The 20,369-nt window shown below is 53.0% G+C and overlaps 1 protein-coding gene across 9 annotated transcripts; it reads right to left on the minus strand.

The window, feature by feature from the left end:
- Window positions 1–601: 601 nt before the first annotated feature.
- On the minus strand, window positions 602–19,961 carry SEZ6L2 (seizure related 6 homolog like 2; the record flags this gene model as incomplete). 9 transcript variants are annotated; one of them, XM_080702117.1, is made up of 18 exons in its annotated part: window positions 602–631; window positions 1,482–1,578; window positions 1,689–1,806; window positions 1,979–2,017; window positions 2,519–2,710; window positions 2,796–2,987; window positions 6,295–6,489; window positions 6,621–6,817; window positions 7,868–8,006; window positions 8,438–8,638; window positions 11,687–11,850; window positions 12,465–12,633; window positions 13,351–13,536; window positions 16,583–16,784; window positions 17,057–17,196; window positions 17,852–17,941; window positions 18,806–18,937; window positions 19,856–19,934. In XM_080702117.1, the coding sequence occupies 18 exons, from the start codon at window positions 19,932–19,934 to the stop codon at window positions 602–604; spliced, it is 2,562 nt and encodes an 853-aa protein (XP_080558243.1). The 9 variants fall into 9 exon arrangements, with proteins under 9 accessions (XP_080558243.1, XP_080558238.1, XP_080558240.1 ...); XM_080702112.1 differs by having other exon boundaries at window positions 17,852–18,151; XM_080702114.1 differs by lacking the exon at window positions 18,806–18,937 and having other exon boundaries at window positions 17,852–18,151; window positions 19,856–19,961.
- Between the last annotated feature and the right edge of the window lie 408 nt (window positions 19,962–20,369).

Consider the following 20,369-nt stretch of genomic DNA (forward strand, 5'->3'; position numbering starts at 1 on the left):
CTGTCCCCAGAAGCCATCAGCAGCATCTGTAGCGCCCTGTGGCCCGCCTTCCCACACCCCACCAGCCTAGTTACAAGTGATGATTTTCTGTTTATTGCTCAAAAACAAAAATCCAGAAGCAAAGGTGGAGAGATTGTGGGTTGGGGAGACAGCAGGAAGGGGGCAGGGCCCTGGCCAGCTCCCCCTCCATCCCTCCTCGGCTCTCCCTCCAAGGCCCAGGAGCCAGGCCTCTGGGAGGAGAGGGGCCTTCACGGCCATGGGAACAGCAGAGCTGTTAGGGGCAGTCTTTGAGGGGCGCCCTGGGCTGGAGGGGGCCCCACACGTTGCAAAGGAGCTGAGTTCCCCTCCCAGGGTCCAAAAGCCAGGAGGGCAGGGGGAAGGCCCCTTGTTTGGCAACTGAGAAGAGGAGCTGTGGGCGGCAGGATGCTGGTTTATTTACTGTAGGGTCTCCAGGGCCATCAATGCCCCCTCTTGGGACAGGGAGACTATTTACACAGCGGGAAGGAGGGGAGCAAGAGCCAGATGCCAGGTCCTATGCTCCCCACTGCCCTGAATGAGGAGGGGAGGGGTGTCCTGGGTCCTGCAGCCTTGGTCTTGGGCTTCAGATGGAAACTTCATACTCCCGTGTATCCTGAAGACAGAGAGATCAGATCAGTTATTGGAGTGAGATGGAGGAGGTAGGGGTTGCAGAAAAGTAGGAGGAGGCACCCACAAGGAGGGGATGGACCCTGGATTTTTGTTCTTTTTTCTTTCCTTCTTTTTTTTTTTTTTTTTTTTTTTTTTTGCAGTCCTGGGGATGGCACTCAGGGACATTCTACCTCCAAACTATACATGCCAAGCTCAGACCCTTGTTTTTAAAAATAACACTGATCCGCTGGACGTGGTGGCGCATGCTTATAATCCCCACGCTTGGGAGGCGGAGACAGGAGGATCGGGCAGGTTTGAAGCCAGCCGCGCTGGCTTAAGAGACCCTGTTTCCAAATAAAAAAGTATAAAAATAGGCCTGGGAGTGTAATCCGGAGGTAGGAGGGTTTCCAGGAACCCCAGTACCACCAAAAAATAAAAAATAAATAAATTAAAAATACTGATCCCTGGGAACTTGGGAGTCAGATGGTGAGAATAGGGCTGAATTTGGTCAGTGGAAGTATTTAGTTCATCTTATCTCAGAATTACATATGAATCTTAATTTCTGGATCTCGGACAATTGGAAGATCTGGCTACTGGGTCTAAGTGTCCACCATGTGTTAGAACTGTATCCTTTCCGTGGGGCACAAGGGCTCCAGTTAGCCACAGTCCTCACCACTCCCTACTGTCCACACTCAGCTGGCTTTGCTCTTTGACCTGGTGTTGGTAGTGACCTGCCTCCCTTAGCAGCTGAGTTTGAAATTCCCAAGAAGAGGTCACAGGGACTTGAGAGAGAAGGTCACGGAGTCTCAGGGGAGCTGAGAGAGATGGTATTCCAAGGAAGGGAAGGAGCTCACCCCAGCTTCATACAGTGGGTTGCTGAAGTCTGACTCCACGGTGATGGGGCTGTAGGAATGGGAGCCCGAGAAGCCAAAGAGGGATTTTCCCTGCAGCCTGGGAAAGGAAAGGGATGGGGTGCTGATCAGTAGGCGAGCCCCTCAACATCCGTCACCCAGGCTCTTGTACCAGGCAGACACACCATCTTCCCGGAGTAGGGGACTTACTTGGTGTAGTATATGTAAACACCACTTCCAAGGATGATGACCAAGCCCAGGGGCAGCAGGATGGCCAAGGCGAGGTTCCCACCCTCCAGCCGCCTCGACGGGTCTGTGGTCTGTGTCACTGGGGAAAAAGAGGCCAGTGAGCCGAGGCTAGGCCCCGTTGTGGGCTCTCCCAGCCTCCTGCCCTGGGCCTTGAACCCTGGGCCTCACCCTGCAGGGACTGGCCTCCTGCCCCGGCCTGCCTTGCCCTCCCGACCTGCCAGGCCTGGGCCTCCTCCTGTGCCCTCACTGACCTTCCAGTTTTCGGTTGTCCAGGAGCTCCTCATAGGCCACTGCAGGGAGAGGAGGGGGAGGGGGACGGGGTCTGAGCCAGGGAGGGAAGGAGGCTGGGAGAGGGCCTGCGCCCGGAGGGGCTGGGCTGGACTGCCTGGTTCTCTGCCCTCTGCTCAGCCTAAACTTTATTCTGCCCTTGGTGGGGAGAGAGGGCTGACCAGAACAGGGCCTTCTTTCTTCTCCAGACCCCTAACATTCAAGGTTCCTGGACAGTCTGAGCCAATCAGGGCTTTAGAATTGTCCAGCCATGGACAGATCGGCCTCTGAGGCCTATCCAGAGAGGGCAAGGGACTTCCAAACCAAGGTCGCCTCGACTACATCCCTTGAGATAGAATCCTGTGACCTCAGATTTCCTCAGGATTCTGGACACATCTGTGAGTGTGAGGATGAGCCCATAGGACAAGAGCATGGAGCTCAGCGGGGTCGCCCATCAGAACCAGTTTCTACTTCCCCAGCCCCATCACTCCCTGGACACTGACGTGCCCTGTCTTCCCAGGCACCTTTGCAGAGCGGGGGCTGGCTGGTCCACTGTGAGGGGTGGCCGGGCACGCAGGTGATGGTGACCTCGCCGATGAGCTCGAAGCCCTCGTAGCAGAAGAAGCGCAGAGACTCGCCGGCCTGGTAGTGATGCTTGTACAGCGTCTGGTAGCCATTCTCGGGAACCCCGGGGTTCAGGCATGGCTCGTACTTCACTGCGGGGAGCAAGCCAGTCACGCGCCGGCTAATGGCTTATCCCCAAGGTTACCCAGCCCCCCTCCGGGTGTTCCCCAGACTCACAGGCGCATTTGGGGACCCGGTCGCTCCACTTGGGTGTGCCTGTGTCCCGGCTGTAGCAGGTGAGCACAGCTGCCCCCTCCAGGCTGTACCCTGGCAGACAGCGGTACTGGACGTGGGAGCCCACAGGGAAGCCGGCGTCCGAGGTGGTACGGTGTCCGTTGGTGATCTCACCGGGGTCCGCACAAGTCATGACTGTGGTAGAAAAGCAAGGTCAGGGGTTGGGAGAGCTCCAGAAGCCGAGGGCTGGGAAAGGCCTGAGCTTGGGGCTGTCTCCTCTGAATAACACCCCCGCCTCCCATGAATTCCTCAAAAGGAAGAGGGCATGAACTGGAAAAACACAACTCCATGTATTTCAGGCTTCTTTTGGAAAACAGGGGGTGAGTGAGGGAACCTCAGGCTTCCACCCTGAGGGAAGATTCAAAACATTTAAGCTGGGTTTGGTGGCACATGCCTGTAAGCCCAGTACTTGGAAGGCTGAGGCAGGAGGATTGCAGTGATATTTTTAGCAACCTAGCGAGACCCTGTTTCAAAATAAAAAATAAAAAGGGCTAGGGTGCAGTACAGAGGTAGACCACACCTGAGTTCAATTCTTAGTCCCCCCCAAAAATAAAAATATTTAATCACTGTGCCAGAACACAGCATCCGGCAGTGTGAACCTGGCATCATCATGTGGGACCGCGAACCCTCTTAGTAGAAAAGGGCAGCACTCCGTCCCCAAGTTCTCAACACGCACAGCCCACTTTGCTCGCATGATGCTGCCTGCCTAGCCCCTGTAGGTATCTGAGTTTACAACCCTAATGTAGAAGATCTTAACCATAGCCGTTTATGGTACACCATAGCCACTTATTATACATAAGCCTGGGCTAGATACCTGGAATAGTGTTTTACAAACATTATATATATATATAATTTGTTTATATACATATTTATATTTATATTGAGGATCGAACTCAGAGGCATTCTACCTCCAAGCTATACCCCCAACTCCATTTTATTTTTTATTTTGAAATAGCGTCTCACTGCTGGGCACAGTGGCGCACGCTTGTAATCCCAGTGCTTGGGAGGCTGAGATAGGAGGATCACACAGGTTCGAAGCCAGCCTCAGCTACTTAGGCTCTTGGAAACTTAATGAGACCCAGTTACCAAATAAAATATAAAAATAGGTCTGGGAGTATAGCTCGGAGGTAGAAAGCCTCTGGGTTCCACCCCCAGTACCACACACACACACACACACACACAAAAATAGAGTCTCGCTAAGGTGCTGAGGCTGGTCTTGAACCTCTTGATCCTCCTGTTTCAGCCTCCAAGTACTGGGATTACAAGTGTGAGCTACAACGTCCTGCACAAACATAATCTGTAACCCTGATCATCCTGAGAAGTCAGCGTCACTTGTCTCCCTGGGGGCCCAGGGCTCGGCCCTCGGCAAGGGCATCGCAGGTGGGACCTGCTCGCGGTCATAAGCGCAGAGCGCTGGGTCTCAGCTCTGCTTGAGGATCAGTGCGACGCCGCGTGGGCACGTCCCCTCCTCACCTCAGCGGGGCTGGCTCAGCTCAGCCCACGCAGGCCCGACTGTGAATCCTTCCAGGGATGGGAAGCCGCATCTACCAGATGCTTTTCCTTGTATCTAGCTCCAATCCGGCTTCTTGAAATGTTTCCCCATTGGTCTCACCATGCCACCATTCCCAGGGACCAGGTGAAAGACCTAGCACCCCCCACCCGTGTGGCGGCTTCCCCAAATTGGGAGAAAGTAACAAGATGCCACTTCTTTCTGCTCTTCAAAAGGATACACACTAGTAAGACTCTCCGCAACCTAGTGAGAACCTATTACAAAAGCAAAAAGAAAAGCCTGGTGTGGTGGTACATGCCTGTAATCCCAGTACTTGGAAGGCTGAGATCCAGCCTCAGCAATTTAGTGAGACTCTGTTTCAAAACAAATAATATAAGCCGGGCGTGTAGCCGGGCTTGGTGGTGCACGCTTGCAATCCCTGCGCTTGGGAGGCAGAGACAGGAGGACCGCGCAGGTTCGAAGCCAGCCGCGCGCGCTGGTTTAGGAGACCCTGTTTCCAAATAAAAATGTAAAAATAGGTCTGGGAGTGTAGCCCGGAGGTAGAAGGGCTTCCAGGAACCCAGTACCACCAAAAAAAAAAAAAAAAAAAAAAAGCCGGGCGTGGTGGTGCATGCTTGTAATCCCAGCATTTGGGAGGCTGAGACAGGAGGATCATAGACAGCTTTGGCTACTTAGTGAGGCCTCCTACAACTTAGTGAGACCTTGTTTCAAAATAAAGAATAAGCCGGGCGTGGTGGGGCACGCTTGTAATCCCCGCGCTTGGGAGGCGGAGACAGGAGGATGGCGCAGGTTCGAAGCCAGCCGTGAGCTGGCTTAGGAGACCCTGTTTCCAAAATGAAAATGTAAAAATAGGTCTGGGAGTGTAGCCCCGAGGTAGAAGGGCTTCCAGGAACCCCAGTACCACCAAAAAAAAAAAAAAAAAAAAAAAGAATAAAAAATAGGGCTGGGGGTGTAGCTCACAGGTAGAATGCTCCTGGGTTCAATCCCAGTATGGTCACCAACACCAAAATATATATACGTATAAATATATATAAGCTTGGAGGTAAAATGCCTCTGGGTTCAATCCCCAGTAACACACACACACACACACACACACACACACACACACACACACACACACACACACAGATACACACTCCCAGCTCCTTTAATCATCTCCTCTGAAATCTCCTACAGCATCCAAAAGAATAAAGCCACCGCGCTTCCCACAAAGCTGCTTTATCTCGGAAGCAGCTACTCCTTACTCACTGTTTACCCGCACCAGACTCCCTGGAAAGCCTCCACAAGCTCTTCCCAGCCCCCGACTCCTACTCCATCCCGGAGAGCCAAGGCTTAGAGATGCAAATCCCTTGCCCGAGTCAGCCTGAGTGCTGCTTCATAATGCTCCTTGATTAGGTACCTGTCCCCCTCTCAGGGTATGAGCTCAGCTCGAGCCCGCTTTCCATAGCCCTAACCCAGCAAGGGACTTCAATGACCGCATTAAAACAAACCAGGTAAGTACGGGCCAGCCTCGGCCTAGCAAGGCGACTTCCCACAATGCCAAGGCTTTGGGACTGAGAGTGCAGAGAGCATAGAAACGAGCCTGGTGGGAACTGTGCGGAATCGCTCAGAGCAGAGGAGGGATCAAGAAAGGACGGGGCGGGGTCGTTTCAGATGAAGCGGGACCCCAAAGAAACAGGGACAGAGTTCGGGACTGTGGGAGAAAGGGTTGCCTCCTGGAGAAGATGAGACCCAGAGGGGGAAGTTTCAGGGCATCGAAAGGAAAAGTAGAGCCCAAAGGGGCCTGAGGCGATCCAGGCAGGACCCAGAGCAAAGGATGGGACCCAGGCAGTAGGCGGCCCTAGAGAGGAAGGAAGGGGCGGGGCCAGGATGTTGGGGCGGGGCCGAGAGGACGAGGGCGGGGCCGAGAGGACGAGGGCGGGGCCGGCTCACTCTTTTGGCAGGCAGGTGGCGCCGCGCTCCAGGACAGGTCCCACTGACAGGTGAGAATGTCGGAGCCCAGAAGCTCGTAGCCAGGCTCGCACTGGTAAGTGAGCACCGTGCCTCGAATCAAGTCCCCGTGGGACGCCGTCCTCCAGCCCCACTCCGGCGGTGGCAGCTCCGGGCATGTGTCATTCCTCGGGACCTCTGCAGGGCAGAGAGGAGATGGAGCCCTTAGAGTCAGGGTGCCCTTCTAGACTTGGGGGCTTCCTCCAGTGCCCCCATCGGGACCTCTGGTCTGCCCCATACCTCCATCTTAGGTCCCTAACCCTGGATACCTTTGAAGTGCAAAACGAAGCCCTGGCCCAGGCCTGGATTTGGGGGCCCAGGAGGTGCCTGGAACTGCAGAGTAAGGTCGGGCCCAGACGAAAGGAGGCGACGGCGTGGTTGAGGTCCCCGCAGCTGGGCCAGGACGCGGGCGCTAGGGCCGTCCCCGTCAAACAGCGTCAGCATGTCCCCTTCGCGCACATTCAGGCTGCAGGGATCAAGCCCAGATAGTAAGACTGGGCTACGACTGGCCCCTCCCATCCAGGTCGGCCCCTCCCCAACTGTTCATTACTAACCCACCTTCTCCCAAGCCCAGTACAGCCTCGGTTTTCCCTTTTCTTTTTCTTTCATTCATTCATTCTTTCTTTCTTCCTTTCTTTCTTTCCCTTTTTGTGGTACTGGGGATTGAACCCAGAGGCATTCTGCCATTAGGCTACATCTCCAGCTCGATTTTATTTCTTATTGGAAACAGGATCTCACTAGATTGATGAGAGTCTCACTATTTGCCGAGGCTGTTCTCGAACCTGTGATCCTCCCGTCTCAGCCTCCCAAGTAAAGGGATTGCAGGCGTGCACCACCACACCCGGCTGCAGCCTGAGTTTTGACCAATCTTGTGTTTTCTTCTATGCTAGTGGCTCCAGGCCCCACCTGTTCTATGGCTCCCCCATCTCCTGCTTCCATTCCTGCTTATTACTTGTTCTACCCACTCTCCAATCCCTGGGAGACCACGGGATGCCCAACTCCATCTCTGACCAATGATAAACCACCCTCTTCTCTACCCAGCCCAGCACACCCCTAGTTCCCACCTGAGCACCTATTTTAGGACCACACCCACTTCTGGTTCTGTCCAGTCATATGATCACCTCAGAGCAAATCAGCCCAGTGGATTCTCTCAGCACCGACAACCCACCTGGGGTGCAGTGATGATCCAACAGTTTGGACCTGGGTCCCTGGAAATAGCTCCAGGGGAAGACTTGAAGCCTCAGAGTGAGAGACTCCAGGCTAGCTAGCACCCCTGGTTCACAAGAGCCCTACAGGAGGGCTGCATTACCCTTTTACTTGTCCAAGATCACCTAGCTAATAAGCTTCGATCCTGGACCCCCATCCCATCCTACACTCTTACTGGCCTCTCTCAAAAGACCATATGTCTCCTGTGTTGTCACCGAAGAGCCAGCCAGGCGCAGAATGCCCCCAGCATGTTATCATACCACACTGCGCAGCCCACACCCAACACACCCTCTGCAGGGCCCAAACATACATCTCGACTTGGAGCAAGATGCGCTTCTCCTCCTGGACGTGCATGCCCCACACGCAGTCCTGGCCGGGGCTGTAGCTCTGGGGCCAGTCAGGAGAGAGGACCACGCCAGCAGGCTCGGACAGCTCCCCTCCACACATGGCTTAGGGCAGAAGAGGCGTCAGGTTCAGGACCCCTGTGGCACCCAGGCTCCATTCACTAAGGCCTCGTGCGCCCAGTGGTGTGCACCAAACCAACTCGTGTTTCCTGGTGCTGATGATCCTCTTGTTTCTCACCACAACTTGTGCCTAGTCCTAGCCCTGCTCCAAATGACCTCTCCCCGCTCTCCAGCTTACCCTCCCAATCCACAACTCATCCCAACTCTGGTTCTAATTCTTTAAGTAATTAGCATTTGTGACCACTGGATTAGGTAACAAGCTGGACCAATTTCTCAGATAAGAAATCAGACTCAGAAGGAACAGGGATTCATTCGCCTGAGTCTTGGACCTATTAGGTTTGGACATGCAGGTCTCCTCCCTGAATGGCCTTACTGGGATCCTCACTCAAGGACTCCGTGGGACATGGAGGGCTCACCCCTGCAGACTGGCTCTGTGTCGTTCCAGTGGGGCTCTGTGGGATCCACACATTCCATGGCATTGGGGGGGCCTGGGGGCTCCAGAGCATATCCTGGGAGGCATGAGAAGGTGACCAGTGCCCCTGGGCGGTACTCAGGGTCCGTGGTAGTGACATTGCCATGTGCCAGGAAAGGGGCAAAGCAGCGATCCTCTTCAAAGGCTAGGGAAGAGTTGGTCAGAAAAATTAAGCATTAGGAAAGCTGGGCATGGTATTATAATACCAGTACTTGGGAGGCTGAAATAGGAAGATTAGGTTTGAGGCCAGCCTCAGCAATTTAGCAAAACCCTTAAAAAAAAAAATAGCCAGCCAGGTATGGTGGCGCACGCTTGTAATCCCCGCGCTTGGGAGGCGGAGACAGGAGGATCGCGTAGGTTCAAAGCCAGCTGTGCTGGCTTAAGAGACCCTGTTTCCAAATACAAAATATAAAAAATAGGTCTGGGAGTGTAGCCTGGAGGTAGAAGGGCTTCCAGAAACCCCAGTACCACACACACACACACACACACACACACACACACACACACACACACAGAGCCAGGTGTGATGATGCACACATGTAATCTCAGTACTTGAGAGGCTGAGACAAGAGAATCACAGGCTCATAGCTAGACTCGGCAATTTAGTGAGGCCTCTGCAACTCAGCGAGAGGAAGAATGCCACTGGGTTTAATCCCCAGTCACACACATATTTAAAAAAAGGAGAAAGAAAAAGAACATGAGCCTGGCATGGTGGCGCAGGCTTGTCATCCCAGTACCTGGGAGGCTGAAACAGGAGGATCGCAGGTTCAAGGACAACCTCAGCAAGTAGTGAGACTTTCATCAACATAGTAAGATGCTGTTTCAAAATAAAAAAAAAAAACTAAAATAGGGCTGGGAGTGTATCTCAGAGGTAGAATGCCCCTGAATTCAATCCCCAGTATCACACACACACACACACACACACACACACACACACACACACACACACACACAAAAAAAAAACCCCAAACAAAACAAAACAAAAAAATCACAAGCCAACTGTGGTAGCGAATGCCTATAATCCAGTACTTGGGAAGCTGAAACAGGAGGATTGCAGGTTCAAGGACAGCCTCAGCAACTTTAGTGAGACCCTATTTTAAAATAAAAAATAAAATAGGGTTGGAGGTATGTCCCAGAAGTTGAATGCTCCTGGGTTCAATCCTTAGTTCTGCTGGCGTGCACACGTGCACGCACACACACACACACACACACACACCAGAACATTCCGTACGCACACGTTATTTAGGCCACCTCAATGGCCTGAGACCCAAAGGATGATCAGATGCCAGCCACCATTTTACAAATGAGGAGGTCCCAGACACAGTCACTTGCTCAAGGTCACCCAGTGGGCAGTGGCAAAACCATGTCTCCAACCCAGATGGTTGGTTCCCAGCCTCAGACACTCGGCTCTGAGAGCTGCGGGGGGCCTTGGAGAGCGGCTCGCGTAGGTGTGTTCTCTCCTCCAAAATAACAGTCGGATTGTCATCATCCATGCTGTTGCTAGAATCCAAAATTGTAGCTCATGCAAAAGCTGCTCAGTTTTTACTTTGGATTAAGTCAGCAAAAAAAAAAAAAAAAAAAAAGGAACATTTGTAGAGCATTTTAGTTTCTGTCCACCGATCACATCTTAGCTGCAAAACCACCTGTGAAGCAAGGACTCCGGGTCTCCCACACCCGCGAGGAATCCGTGTTCACAGCAGCGGCAGCAGCTCCTCCGCGGCGGCCTCACAGCTGCGCTTCTTACCACAGCTCGTGCTCCGTGCGCTTTCAGAGTCAATTGTGCATTTGATCTCTGCAGATCCACTGTTTCTTCTCACTCTCCCTTATCCTGATGAGGCATCTTGTCCAAATCCTACCCATCCATCAGGGCCCAGTGCCAGTGCCATCTCCCCCATGATTCATACCAGAAACTCGCCTGTCACATCCCTGAGCATTTCTCTTTCTCTCTCTCTCTCCCACTACTCTTTATACAAATCCTCTGCTCCGTATCTTCAAATGCTTTTTTCCCTAACATCCAGGCACATTTCTACCTCCTCACCTTTGTTCACACTGTTTCTTCTACCTGAGCCACTCTTTCCCCATTTTCCTATTTTATTTTACTTTATATTTTATTTGGGGGTACTAGGGCTTAAACTCAAGGGTGCTCCACCTCTGAGCCGCACCCCCAGCCCCATTTTATTTTTTATTTTGAAACAGGGTCTCACTAAATTGCCGAGGCTGGCCTCAAACCTGTGATCCCCCTGTCTCAACCTCCCAAGTACTGGGATTACAAGCTATTCACCACCATGCCTGGCTTCTGTATTAAACAATTCTCTCTCCTTTAAGGTCAAGCTTAAAAGCTTTTCTACCCATAGTCAATGGCTCCCTTGTTTCTACCTGTCCAGCATCCATTCTCCCTTTTTCTGGGGACAGCAGCTCTATTTTTATTTGGGGAAACAGGTCTCTACTCCCAGTCCATACAGTTCAGCTGGGGCCACCAGGAATGTGCCTGTGATGCAGATCTGTCAATCAGAACACCACCTGCCCCAGCCACGGTGATTGGCTGAGACAAAAGCACAGGACCATAAGCAGGTCAGTGAGAGCCATTCCTAGCATTGTTGCCAAAGCTCTCAGGGAAGATCTGAGCTTCCTTTCTCTCATGGACTTATGAAGTTGGTGGTATGTAAGAAGGCCTGCCTAAGCCGGGCGTGGTGGCGCATGCCTGTAATCCCTGCATTTGGGAGGCTGAGACAGGAGGATCGTGCAGGTTCGAATTCAGCCTCAGCCACTTAGTGAGGCTCTCAGTAACTTAGTGAGACCCTGTTTCCAAATAAAATATGAAATAGGTTGTGGCTGTAGCCCGGAGGTAGAAGGCCCCTGGGTTCCACCCCAGTACCACAAAAATAAAATAAAATAAAATAATAAAAAAATTTTTAAAAAAAGAAAGCCTGCCTGAGAACAAAGCCAGGCAGGGGACAGAACTGAGAGGCCACGATAACTGGTTTCTTAGCTGTGCCCCTGAATCCAGCCAGACATGAAGCCTAATCAGAAAAGGCTACCTCTGGGAATGACAAGGGGTCCACTGAAGGGATTCTTGGAGTTTGAGGACAGTCAGTGTCAAGGATCCAACCACAGAGATAAGCAGGCAGGAAACAGGGGCCGCGGCTCTGCCTGGCATCAGGGGCTGAGCCCACTGGGGAAGTGGGGCTGTTACCTTCAAATTGGAGGCTGAGCAGCAGGGGATTGGCGGGCGTCTCCGACAGCAGCTCCACATAGAGGGACTGGGCGTCACTGATGAGACCACGCTCTGGGACATCGTCCATGTCGGAGTCATAGATCACAGGGGACAGGGGACTGCCGCCTGAGCGCACCATCAGCCTGAGTGGACAGAAGGGCGGCGGCGAGCTCAGCTGCCCCTCAGCAGCTGCCTGCTCTCCTGCTTATCCTTATAGCCACTACTACCAAACATTAACCATATGCCGCGCATTCTTCTAAGCCCGGGCACACTTTGTCTTGTTTAATTTTCCCAAGAATTCTTGAGTCAGACGCCATTAGTACCTCTCATTTTATGGATGAGGATACTGAGGCACAGAAAATTAAATAGCCTGCCTGCGAACACACAGCAAGGAGTGGTGGAGCCGGGATATCAGGTTGTTAGATAAAGCAAAATACTGAGGACGAAGCCAGCAAACACTTTTATAGTGCTTGTTATGTTCTAGACGCCATTCTATGTACTTTACATATCTTAATGCATTCATTAATTATACATTTAGAGAGGTGCTATTCTCTCCATATTACAGGCAAAAAAGACAGAGGCACAGAAGAGTTAACTGATTCAGCAAAGGTTGCACAGCTCCGTTCCCTGAGGAAGGGTCAGCATTACATGCTGTTTGACACATTCCAACAAGGATCTATCCCAAATCTGACTCCCCACTGTAGCCTCCCCACTTCCCCCAGGCGGGGTCCACCAAACCCAAGGCCCAGACCCTCACCGGTCATTATCCTCATCCAGCGAGACCCTCTCAAAGTGCAGGTGCAGCCGGCGCCCCTCGGCTGCTTCAATGACCCAGCGGCAGGTGAGGTTGGGTCCGGCAGCTCCTCCGGGCTCGGGGGACACAATGCGGCCCAGGGTAGCATTACGGATGGTGCCACCACAGGAGGCTGTGGACAGAGTGGGGGCAGCCAAGGCCAAGCTGAGGGGACTTCTCTTCCCCCGTGGGGTCGCAGGCCTTCTCAGGCTCGTTTTCAGAGCTCTTGTGTCCACACACCTTTGGGTGGGACAGGCCCAGGGATGGCCTCTGCCCTATGGGCTCGCCCGGGGGAACGGGACCTTTTCCAAGCCACTGCCCAGAAGGGGAACAAGCCCTGAAATAGAAAGCCCCCCTGGGATGGACTCCTCCAGGATAAAGAGCCTGCTAAAAACGAAGCCCCCACCAGGTATGGATACCCTGAGATGGGGAGTTATGGGGATCCTCCAAATTGAAACCCTCAGATGAGAAATCTTTAATATGGGACCTCCCAGAATGAAGACACCACAGGATGGGGATTCTCAGGATGAAGACTTGTTAGGATGGAGGACTGTCATATAGGACACTAAGAATGGTTTCCTCCAGGAAGAAAGAAACATCTAGAACTGCAGCTCAGGATGGAAACCTCCAGGTGGGACATCCCAAGACAGAGACCACCCAAGGACAGCGACCCCCTAAGGACAGAGACTTTCAGCATAAAGAGCTCCAGAGGGAGACCCCAGGAGAGGAACTCCTCCGCATAGAAACCCCTTCGGGATAGCTTTTCCCCAAAGATGGAGACCTCCCAGACAGACCCCTCCCTGTGAGGCTCCCAGGACAGAAGCCCCGCCCATTGCGAGAGAGAACTCACCTGTGCAGCTGGGAGGTTCGCCGTTCCAGGCTGGCCGGGTGCCATTGAGGCAGATGAGAGATTCCTCACCCTGCAGCTGGTAGCCCGAATCACAGTGGAAGGTGGCAGTGCCGCCAGGATGCAGGTCTGTCAGGCTCACGTCTCCGTGGGCCGGCCGAGGAGGGAAGCCACAGCTCAGGAGGTAGGCTAGGCCAGGCAGAGCAGGGAGGAGGACCCATTGATCCATGCCACCCTCTCACAGCCTGTGCTCCCACCCCTCCTAACAGCCCCCCAAGGCGTCACATCTGAGCTCCCCACTGGGGTCCACTCCTCACATGAGACAGGGAGACAGGCTCCCTGTCTCGTGAGGACATTTCAGCATCTCATATCTCCCCTAGTCTACTTTACTCACTTTGGCCCCCACTTTATAAATGTGGCACCAAGGCTCAAAAAGGCTATTCTGAGCCGGGCGTGGTGCGCACTCTTGTAATTTGGGAGGTTGAGACAGGAGGATCGCAGTTTGCAGCCTGCCTCAGCTACTTAGTGAGGCCCTCTGCAACTCACCTGTTTCAAAATAAAGACTAAAAAATAGGGCTGGGGGTGTAGCTCAGAGGTAGAATGCCCCTGAGCTCCAACTCCATCAGTACCACACACACAAAAGAAAAGGTCATTCTGGACCCTAGTACTCACTGGCTGCCTAACCTCAGGCCAATCAATTGGCTACCCTGAACTCCAAGCAGCTCTGGTAATAATACAATAATGACGCAGCGCTTGTTCAGCTTCCCAGGCCAGTACGCACAGAACTTTTAAAATTTTTTTTTGCAGTACTGGGGATGGAATCCAGGGGCATTCTACCTCCACGTTACACCCCCAGCCCTATTATAATTTTTATTTTGAAATAAGGTCTCGCTAAATTGATGAGGGACTTGCTAAGTTGCTGAGACTGCCCACGAACCTGCAATCCCTGTCTCAGCCTTCCAAGTACTAGGATTACAGGCATGCACCGCCACGCCTGGCCTATTTTTTTTTTAAATCCTAATAATCATTCTTGGTATTGCTTGTATTTTCTCTAAATATATACATATATTGGTACTAATATATATATATATATATATATATATATATATATATATATATATATATATATATTGGTACTAGGGATTGGAACCAGGGGCATTTAATCTTTGAGCCACACTCACAGCCTTTTTTATTTTGTTTTATATTTTATTTTTGTGATACTAGGGATTGAACCAAGGGGCATTCTAGCTCTAAGATATGCCCCTAGCCCCATTTTATTTAATTAATTAATTTATTTATTTATTTAGAAACAGGGTCTTGCTAGGTCGATGGGAGTCTCACTATTTGCTGAGACTGTCCTTGAACCTGTGATCTTCCTGTCTCCGAATCCCAATACTGGGATTACAGGCATGCGCCACCACGCCTGGCTCACCCCCATATTTTTGCTCACATCTGTACCCCTGTTGACAAAGCTCTTTCTGGGATCTTTCTAATCTTTCAAAGAGTAACTTAAGTAGTGCTCCCCACAGGAAGACTTCCCGATTCCTCCTGCCTCCAACAGTTCTTTTGCCTGTGCACAAATTCACACGTACTGTCGTGTGCCATCACATGAACCGCTGTTTATTGTTACCATGAGACTACACCAAGCCTTTTCTGTATTGGCTCCTAAGAACCTAGTCTAGCTGATCATTTAGAGACTGGATGACCCGAGGCCCAAGGATACTGTTCTGGACCCTGGTACTCACACTGGCTGTGTGACCTCGGGAAAATCAATTGACTGTCCTGAACTCTATCCAGCTCTAATAATAGAGAGCTCCAGTTCTAGCTCCACAGCTTATTAGCTATATGACTGAGCAGGTGACTTTACCACTGGGGGCCTCTCACTCATTAGTGGCTACAATTCCTGAACATCAGATAAAAGAAACATGCAGAGTGTGTGGCACATAGAAGGTGCTCAGAAAATGTCAATCACCCACCCACCCCTTAGCCTCCATTACAGCATGACCGGACAGGGACTTGGGGATCTGACTCCCTCTTCTCTCTCTCCTCTCTCCTCTCTCTTCTCTCCTCTCTCCTCTCTCTGTCTCTCTCTCTCTCTGTATGTGTGGTACTGGGGATTGAATCCAGGGGTATTCTACCTCTGAGCTACACCCCCAACCCCACTTCATGTTTTTATTTGGAAACAGGATCTCACTAAGTTGCCGAGGGCCTCCCTAAATTGCTGAGGTTGGTCTCAAACCTGCGATCCTCCTGTCTCAGCCTCCCAAGTATTGTAATTATAGGCATGTGCCACCATGCCCATCTTGGGGATCTCATTTCTGACACTGCAATACATTTCCAGGTGGCTGAGAAATCCATACAACTTTTGAATCTTTTTCTTCCTCTGGAAAATTAAACCCACCATGGCCACCTCCAGGGTTGCTGTGAGAAGCTAATGAAACAATGGTAGATAAAAGGGCTTTGTACATGGGCAAGTTTGCTGGACTTGGGTGAGGAGTGGTGGGGCCTTTGGGTTTTCAGAGTTGCTAATGAGGCCACTCTGGACCAGAGGCCCCAGTCAGTTCAGGTTGGGACAGGCTCAAACAGGGCCTCGTTCCCAAAGGTGCCTCTGGAGGAGCCGCAAAGCAGGGAAGACCGAGGCAGGTAATGAAGGCCAATTTATGCAATAGCCCTCCTTCCCCAAATGTCCCACTTAGCCTAAAGAGTCCTAATTTCAATACCCTGGGGAAGTGGCTGCTTAAAGGAGCAGGTGGGGAGCCAGTTTTGTGATATCTGAAGTCCAGCCCTCAGGTCTGTTCTTGTTCCTTGAAAACCAGGTCCCTTCCACCAACTGCACCCCCTCGCTCACTGGTCTTTCCATGATCAGACCTGGGCTGGGGTTTTCTGCCTTGCGCAATGTGCTCTGGGGCAGGTCCCAGGTGGAGGCCTCAGGAAAGGCTGGAGAGGAGGTGAGGAAGGATACGGATTATGTCCTGGATAAGACGCACCTGGTATCCGGGGTCACCAGGCTCACAAGGGGGCGGGGTATGTACAGCCAGGGAGAGGCATGAAATGATGGGAGGGTAGCATTGGCCAAACACAGTTGGCTGTGTTCCTGCAGAGCACAGGGCCTGCCCCCCAGGGTCCCAGTCAGGAGGAAAAGTTCCCCTCAGTACCCTGCTCTTGGAGGTTCCCAGAAATGTCCCCGAGCTCAGTGTGGCCCCCACCCTTCCACTAGCACCCTCAGATTACTCACCCTGATAGTGGATCCTGAAGCCACCACCCCTTGGGACCCGCGGGCTCTGGAAGTGCAGTAGCAGCCGGTTGGTTGGGCTCCGAAGGACCTGTCCTTCCCCCAGCATGGAGGAATTGGCCAGGAGTCGGGGGGCCAGGCCCGGTGATCCCCCACCAGCCAGCACCAGGAGCTCCTCCTCCTGAGACAGGTTCAGTGTCTGCACCTAGAGAAGCCAGACACGGGCCAAGGCAAGTCAGCTCGAGGGGAACGTGGCTGCCTAAGCCCTCCACCCTCTGTCTTTTTCCTTTCTGTAGCAGCCCTCAAACCAAAGGGATGTTGCCCGTGTGGTAGAATTCTAGAAGATTTTGAGATTGAATTTTAAAAAAACGTGCCCATCTGAGTTAGAAAAGAAGCTTGCTGGTTTCTATGCCAAACTCAATGAGCCCAGAGGAAAGGGCTTAGACATGTCGTGGTCATACGTTTGGGTCCTGTTACCTGGATCTCAATGCCATAGCCAGGGTAGACATGGATGCTGTATGTGCAGTCTAGCAGCCCCAAGGTGCGGCTGGCGGTGCTCCCCAGATCTGGAGACTCCACGTACCCTTCACCCTCGGAGACGTTGTTATTACACAGAACTAGAGAGATACAAGTGGCTGGGGTTGAGAGAGGCCCCGTGCTCTTCCCCCACCCCAGCCAAGCAGCTCCAGAGGTCCTCATCTGTCTTCCGCCCAGCACCCCTCGCCATCTTTATTCTATGTTCCTTCTCCCACCTGTACCGAGAGCTCCCTTCCCCAATTGTAATACAGATAAAGCACACAGAATAGCACCTGGCACACAGTAAGAATACACACACACACACACACACACACACACACACACACACACACACACACACATTTTTCTTTCATGGTACTGGGAATTGAACCCAGTGATATTCTACCTCTGAGATACATCCCCAGTCCTACTTTATTTTTTTTATTTTTCAGACCGGGTCTTACTAAGTTGCTGAGGGTCTCACTAAACTGCAAAAGCTGGGCTCCAACCTCTGATCCTCTTGTCTCAGCTTCCCAAAGACTGGGATTACAGGCATGTGCCACCACACCCCGGTTCAGTATGGGTATATAAAGGCTAGCCCTTGTCATTATTAAGCAGAACCTCCTCTCCCTTCTGTACCTAGAGCTCCTTCTTCCACATATTCCAGGCAGCCCCTTTCCCATCCATCCCTTGCATCCTCCTCTCACTCAGCGCTCCGAGTGAGTCAGTATCCTCATCCCCTCTCCATCACCTCACCTGGGCTGGTGACAGTAGTGGTGACAGTTGTCGTGGTGATGATGGTGGTCGTGGTCTCCTCCTCTCCTCCCTCCGGCCCAAGGGGCGGGACCGGGGAGGCAGGGCCGGGCGGGGGCGGTGCCGTAGTTCCAGGGGGCGGGGTCAGCAGCTCGGGCGCGGTGGGGCCTGCCCCCCTCACTCCTTTAGGGGTTACGGCTGTTGTTAGAGGCCCTGTCCCTGGTTCAGTGGCCCGTGGGAGGGAGGGTGCTGCAAGAGTCTGGCCAGCTGGAGGGGTGGCTAGTGTGGGGTCTGGATCGGATCCTGAGACGGTGCAAGGAAAGTCAGGGCACAGGAGCAGTAAACTGGCTGCTGGGGGTGGGGAGCAGGGCTGAGGGAAACTGGGGGTTCCCCTGGTGACCCCTGAAGGCCTCCCCCACAAAGTAAAGACCCTCGCCTTTCCCTTCCCCACCAAAACTCCACACCTCCTCACAAGCTTTCACAGACTCACCCCTTTTTCTATCCCCCAGACCCTTCCGTCCTAACATCCCCTTGAGTCTCCTGTGTCCCCCTTTCAGATCTGTCTCTCTCTCTCCTGGTTATCGTTCTCTCTCTGGAGCTGTTTATTTCTGTTTCATATTCTTATTGTTCTCAGCTTTTATGATTCTAGATCACCTAGAATCTGCTTGTTTCTGCATTTCCTTCTCCGTCTCTCTCCCACCATGTCTCTGACTCTGGTTCTCTGGATCCCCATCTATCTTTGCCTGTCGTTTTTCTGTCTGTCTCTTAATCATTCTGCCTCTAGTTCTCTGTCTGTGCCCTGTTTCACTCTCCAGCTGCTTCCCTCTGACTTTCCCTGCTCTCCCTGGAGGGTCTGCCCTCTCTGCCGTCTCTACCCGCTTTGATCCCCCGGCCTGGCTCCCCATCTCCCTGAGCCAGTGTCTCCCCTCCACCTCCGTGCCGCTTTGAGAGCCTCACCCGGCAGGTAGCCCAGCTCGGGGCCTTTCCTCAGCAGAGCCCCATGGATCAGCTCAGCCAGCGCTTCTGAAGTCACTGTAGGGGTCTCACTGCCAGGGTCTGGCAGTGCCTCCTCCTCCTTCAGGGGCAGACCTAGGAGGTGAAGTTGCGTGAGCCTCTCCACCCCCCACACCCCTTCCTTCTTTAGAGATCTTTTCCAGGGCTCTTGTTCCGTCCTCATCAGCTGGGCCTGCAGGGCCTTAGAGGGTCCCGGGCTGGGCTGAGAGCCAAGATTATTGGAGAAGCTCCCAGGCGGCCTCCACGTTCCTACCCCTCCCGCTCCCCCACCACCCAGGGCTGTGTGTGCCGTGGGTAAGCACAGGAGTTCCGTGAACCCTGGACAGCGCCACAGGGCGGTCAGGGCATTGGGGCTGCCTTTCTTTTCTCCCTGCCCTGAAGCTCTACGAAGGGTCTGGCAGCACCTCCAGCCCTTGTTTCTGCAGTGCCCAGCTTTCTCTTTAGGTTTCTTTCTCTGCAGTGTAGTCTCTCTCTCTCTCTCTCTCTCTCTCTCTCTCTCTCTCTCTCTCTTTTTCCCTCTCATATTCTCTGCAGTCTGAAAGTCTGGCTGGGGGTCAGAGTGAAGTAGGGACTGAATATGAATATCTGGCCTCTAGCCCTGCCCCTCTGTTCATCTGTCTTTGTCCATATGTCCAAGAGCATGTGTGTGTGCAGTGCCTGGCATCTCTCCCAGCCCCTCCATCTCCCACCCAGGTACCCTGTGGGCCTCAGCTACCTCCGCAGACATCCCCCCCAACTTCCCCAGCCCTTCTTCCTGAATTTAACCCTTAAGATGCGGATAAAAGCTCTCCCCATTCATTTTCCCAGCCCCTCAATATTGAGAGTTAAAGGGCTCCACGTACTAGCCAGAAAACCTGGCTTGCCCCTTCCCGGCCAGCTGTGCCCCTCCCCTCCCCCACGAGCCTGGAAGACCCAGGATGTTGGGAGGAAGAAGGTAGAGGACTCCACTGGGGGCCTTCCCGCAGCCCACCCCCCACACCCTCTTGTCCTTACCCTGAATCCAGGGACAGCTCAGCAGAATTAGGAACAGCATCTGGGGAGGCGGCGGGTGCTGGGCCTTGGGAGTCCCCATGGCGACTCACCCCAATTTCTCTCGTCTGTGCCTCTCCTAAATAATCTAGCTGCCACTTTTCCTCCGTGTCCTTTTATCTTTCCCTTTAATTTTGTTTTCCTGCTAGGGGTCAGCAGAGGAAGACGATTTCTCTGCCCCTTGGGATGGAGGGGCAGAATTGGCTAAGGGTTGCCTGGAGTCCACCCCCTTTTTGCTCAATCTCGGTCCTCCGCTCCCGGATCGTGGTAGAGGGGGCGCGGCTCCGGCTGCAGGGGGTGGGGCCGAGAGGGCCGAAGGTTACCCTCTCGTTCAGGCGCCTGGGTCCACCAGGCTGGCTGGATCCCAAACGGGAAAGGGGGAGGGTGAAGACGGCTTCCGGGGGCCTGGGGTGGGGTCGAGGATCGGGAGGGTCCTACTGGGCTCTAGCGGGGCTTGTCGGGGAGGGGAACGGGTTGC

Source organism: Muscardinus avellanarius (genome assembly GCF_963383645.1).
Source record: "Muscardinus avellanarius genome assembly, chromosome: 10".
NCBI lineage: Eukaryota > Metazoa > Chordata > Mammalia > Rodentia > Gliridae > Muscardinus > Muscardinus avellanarius.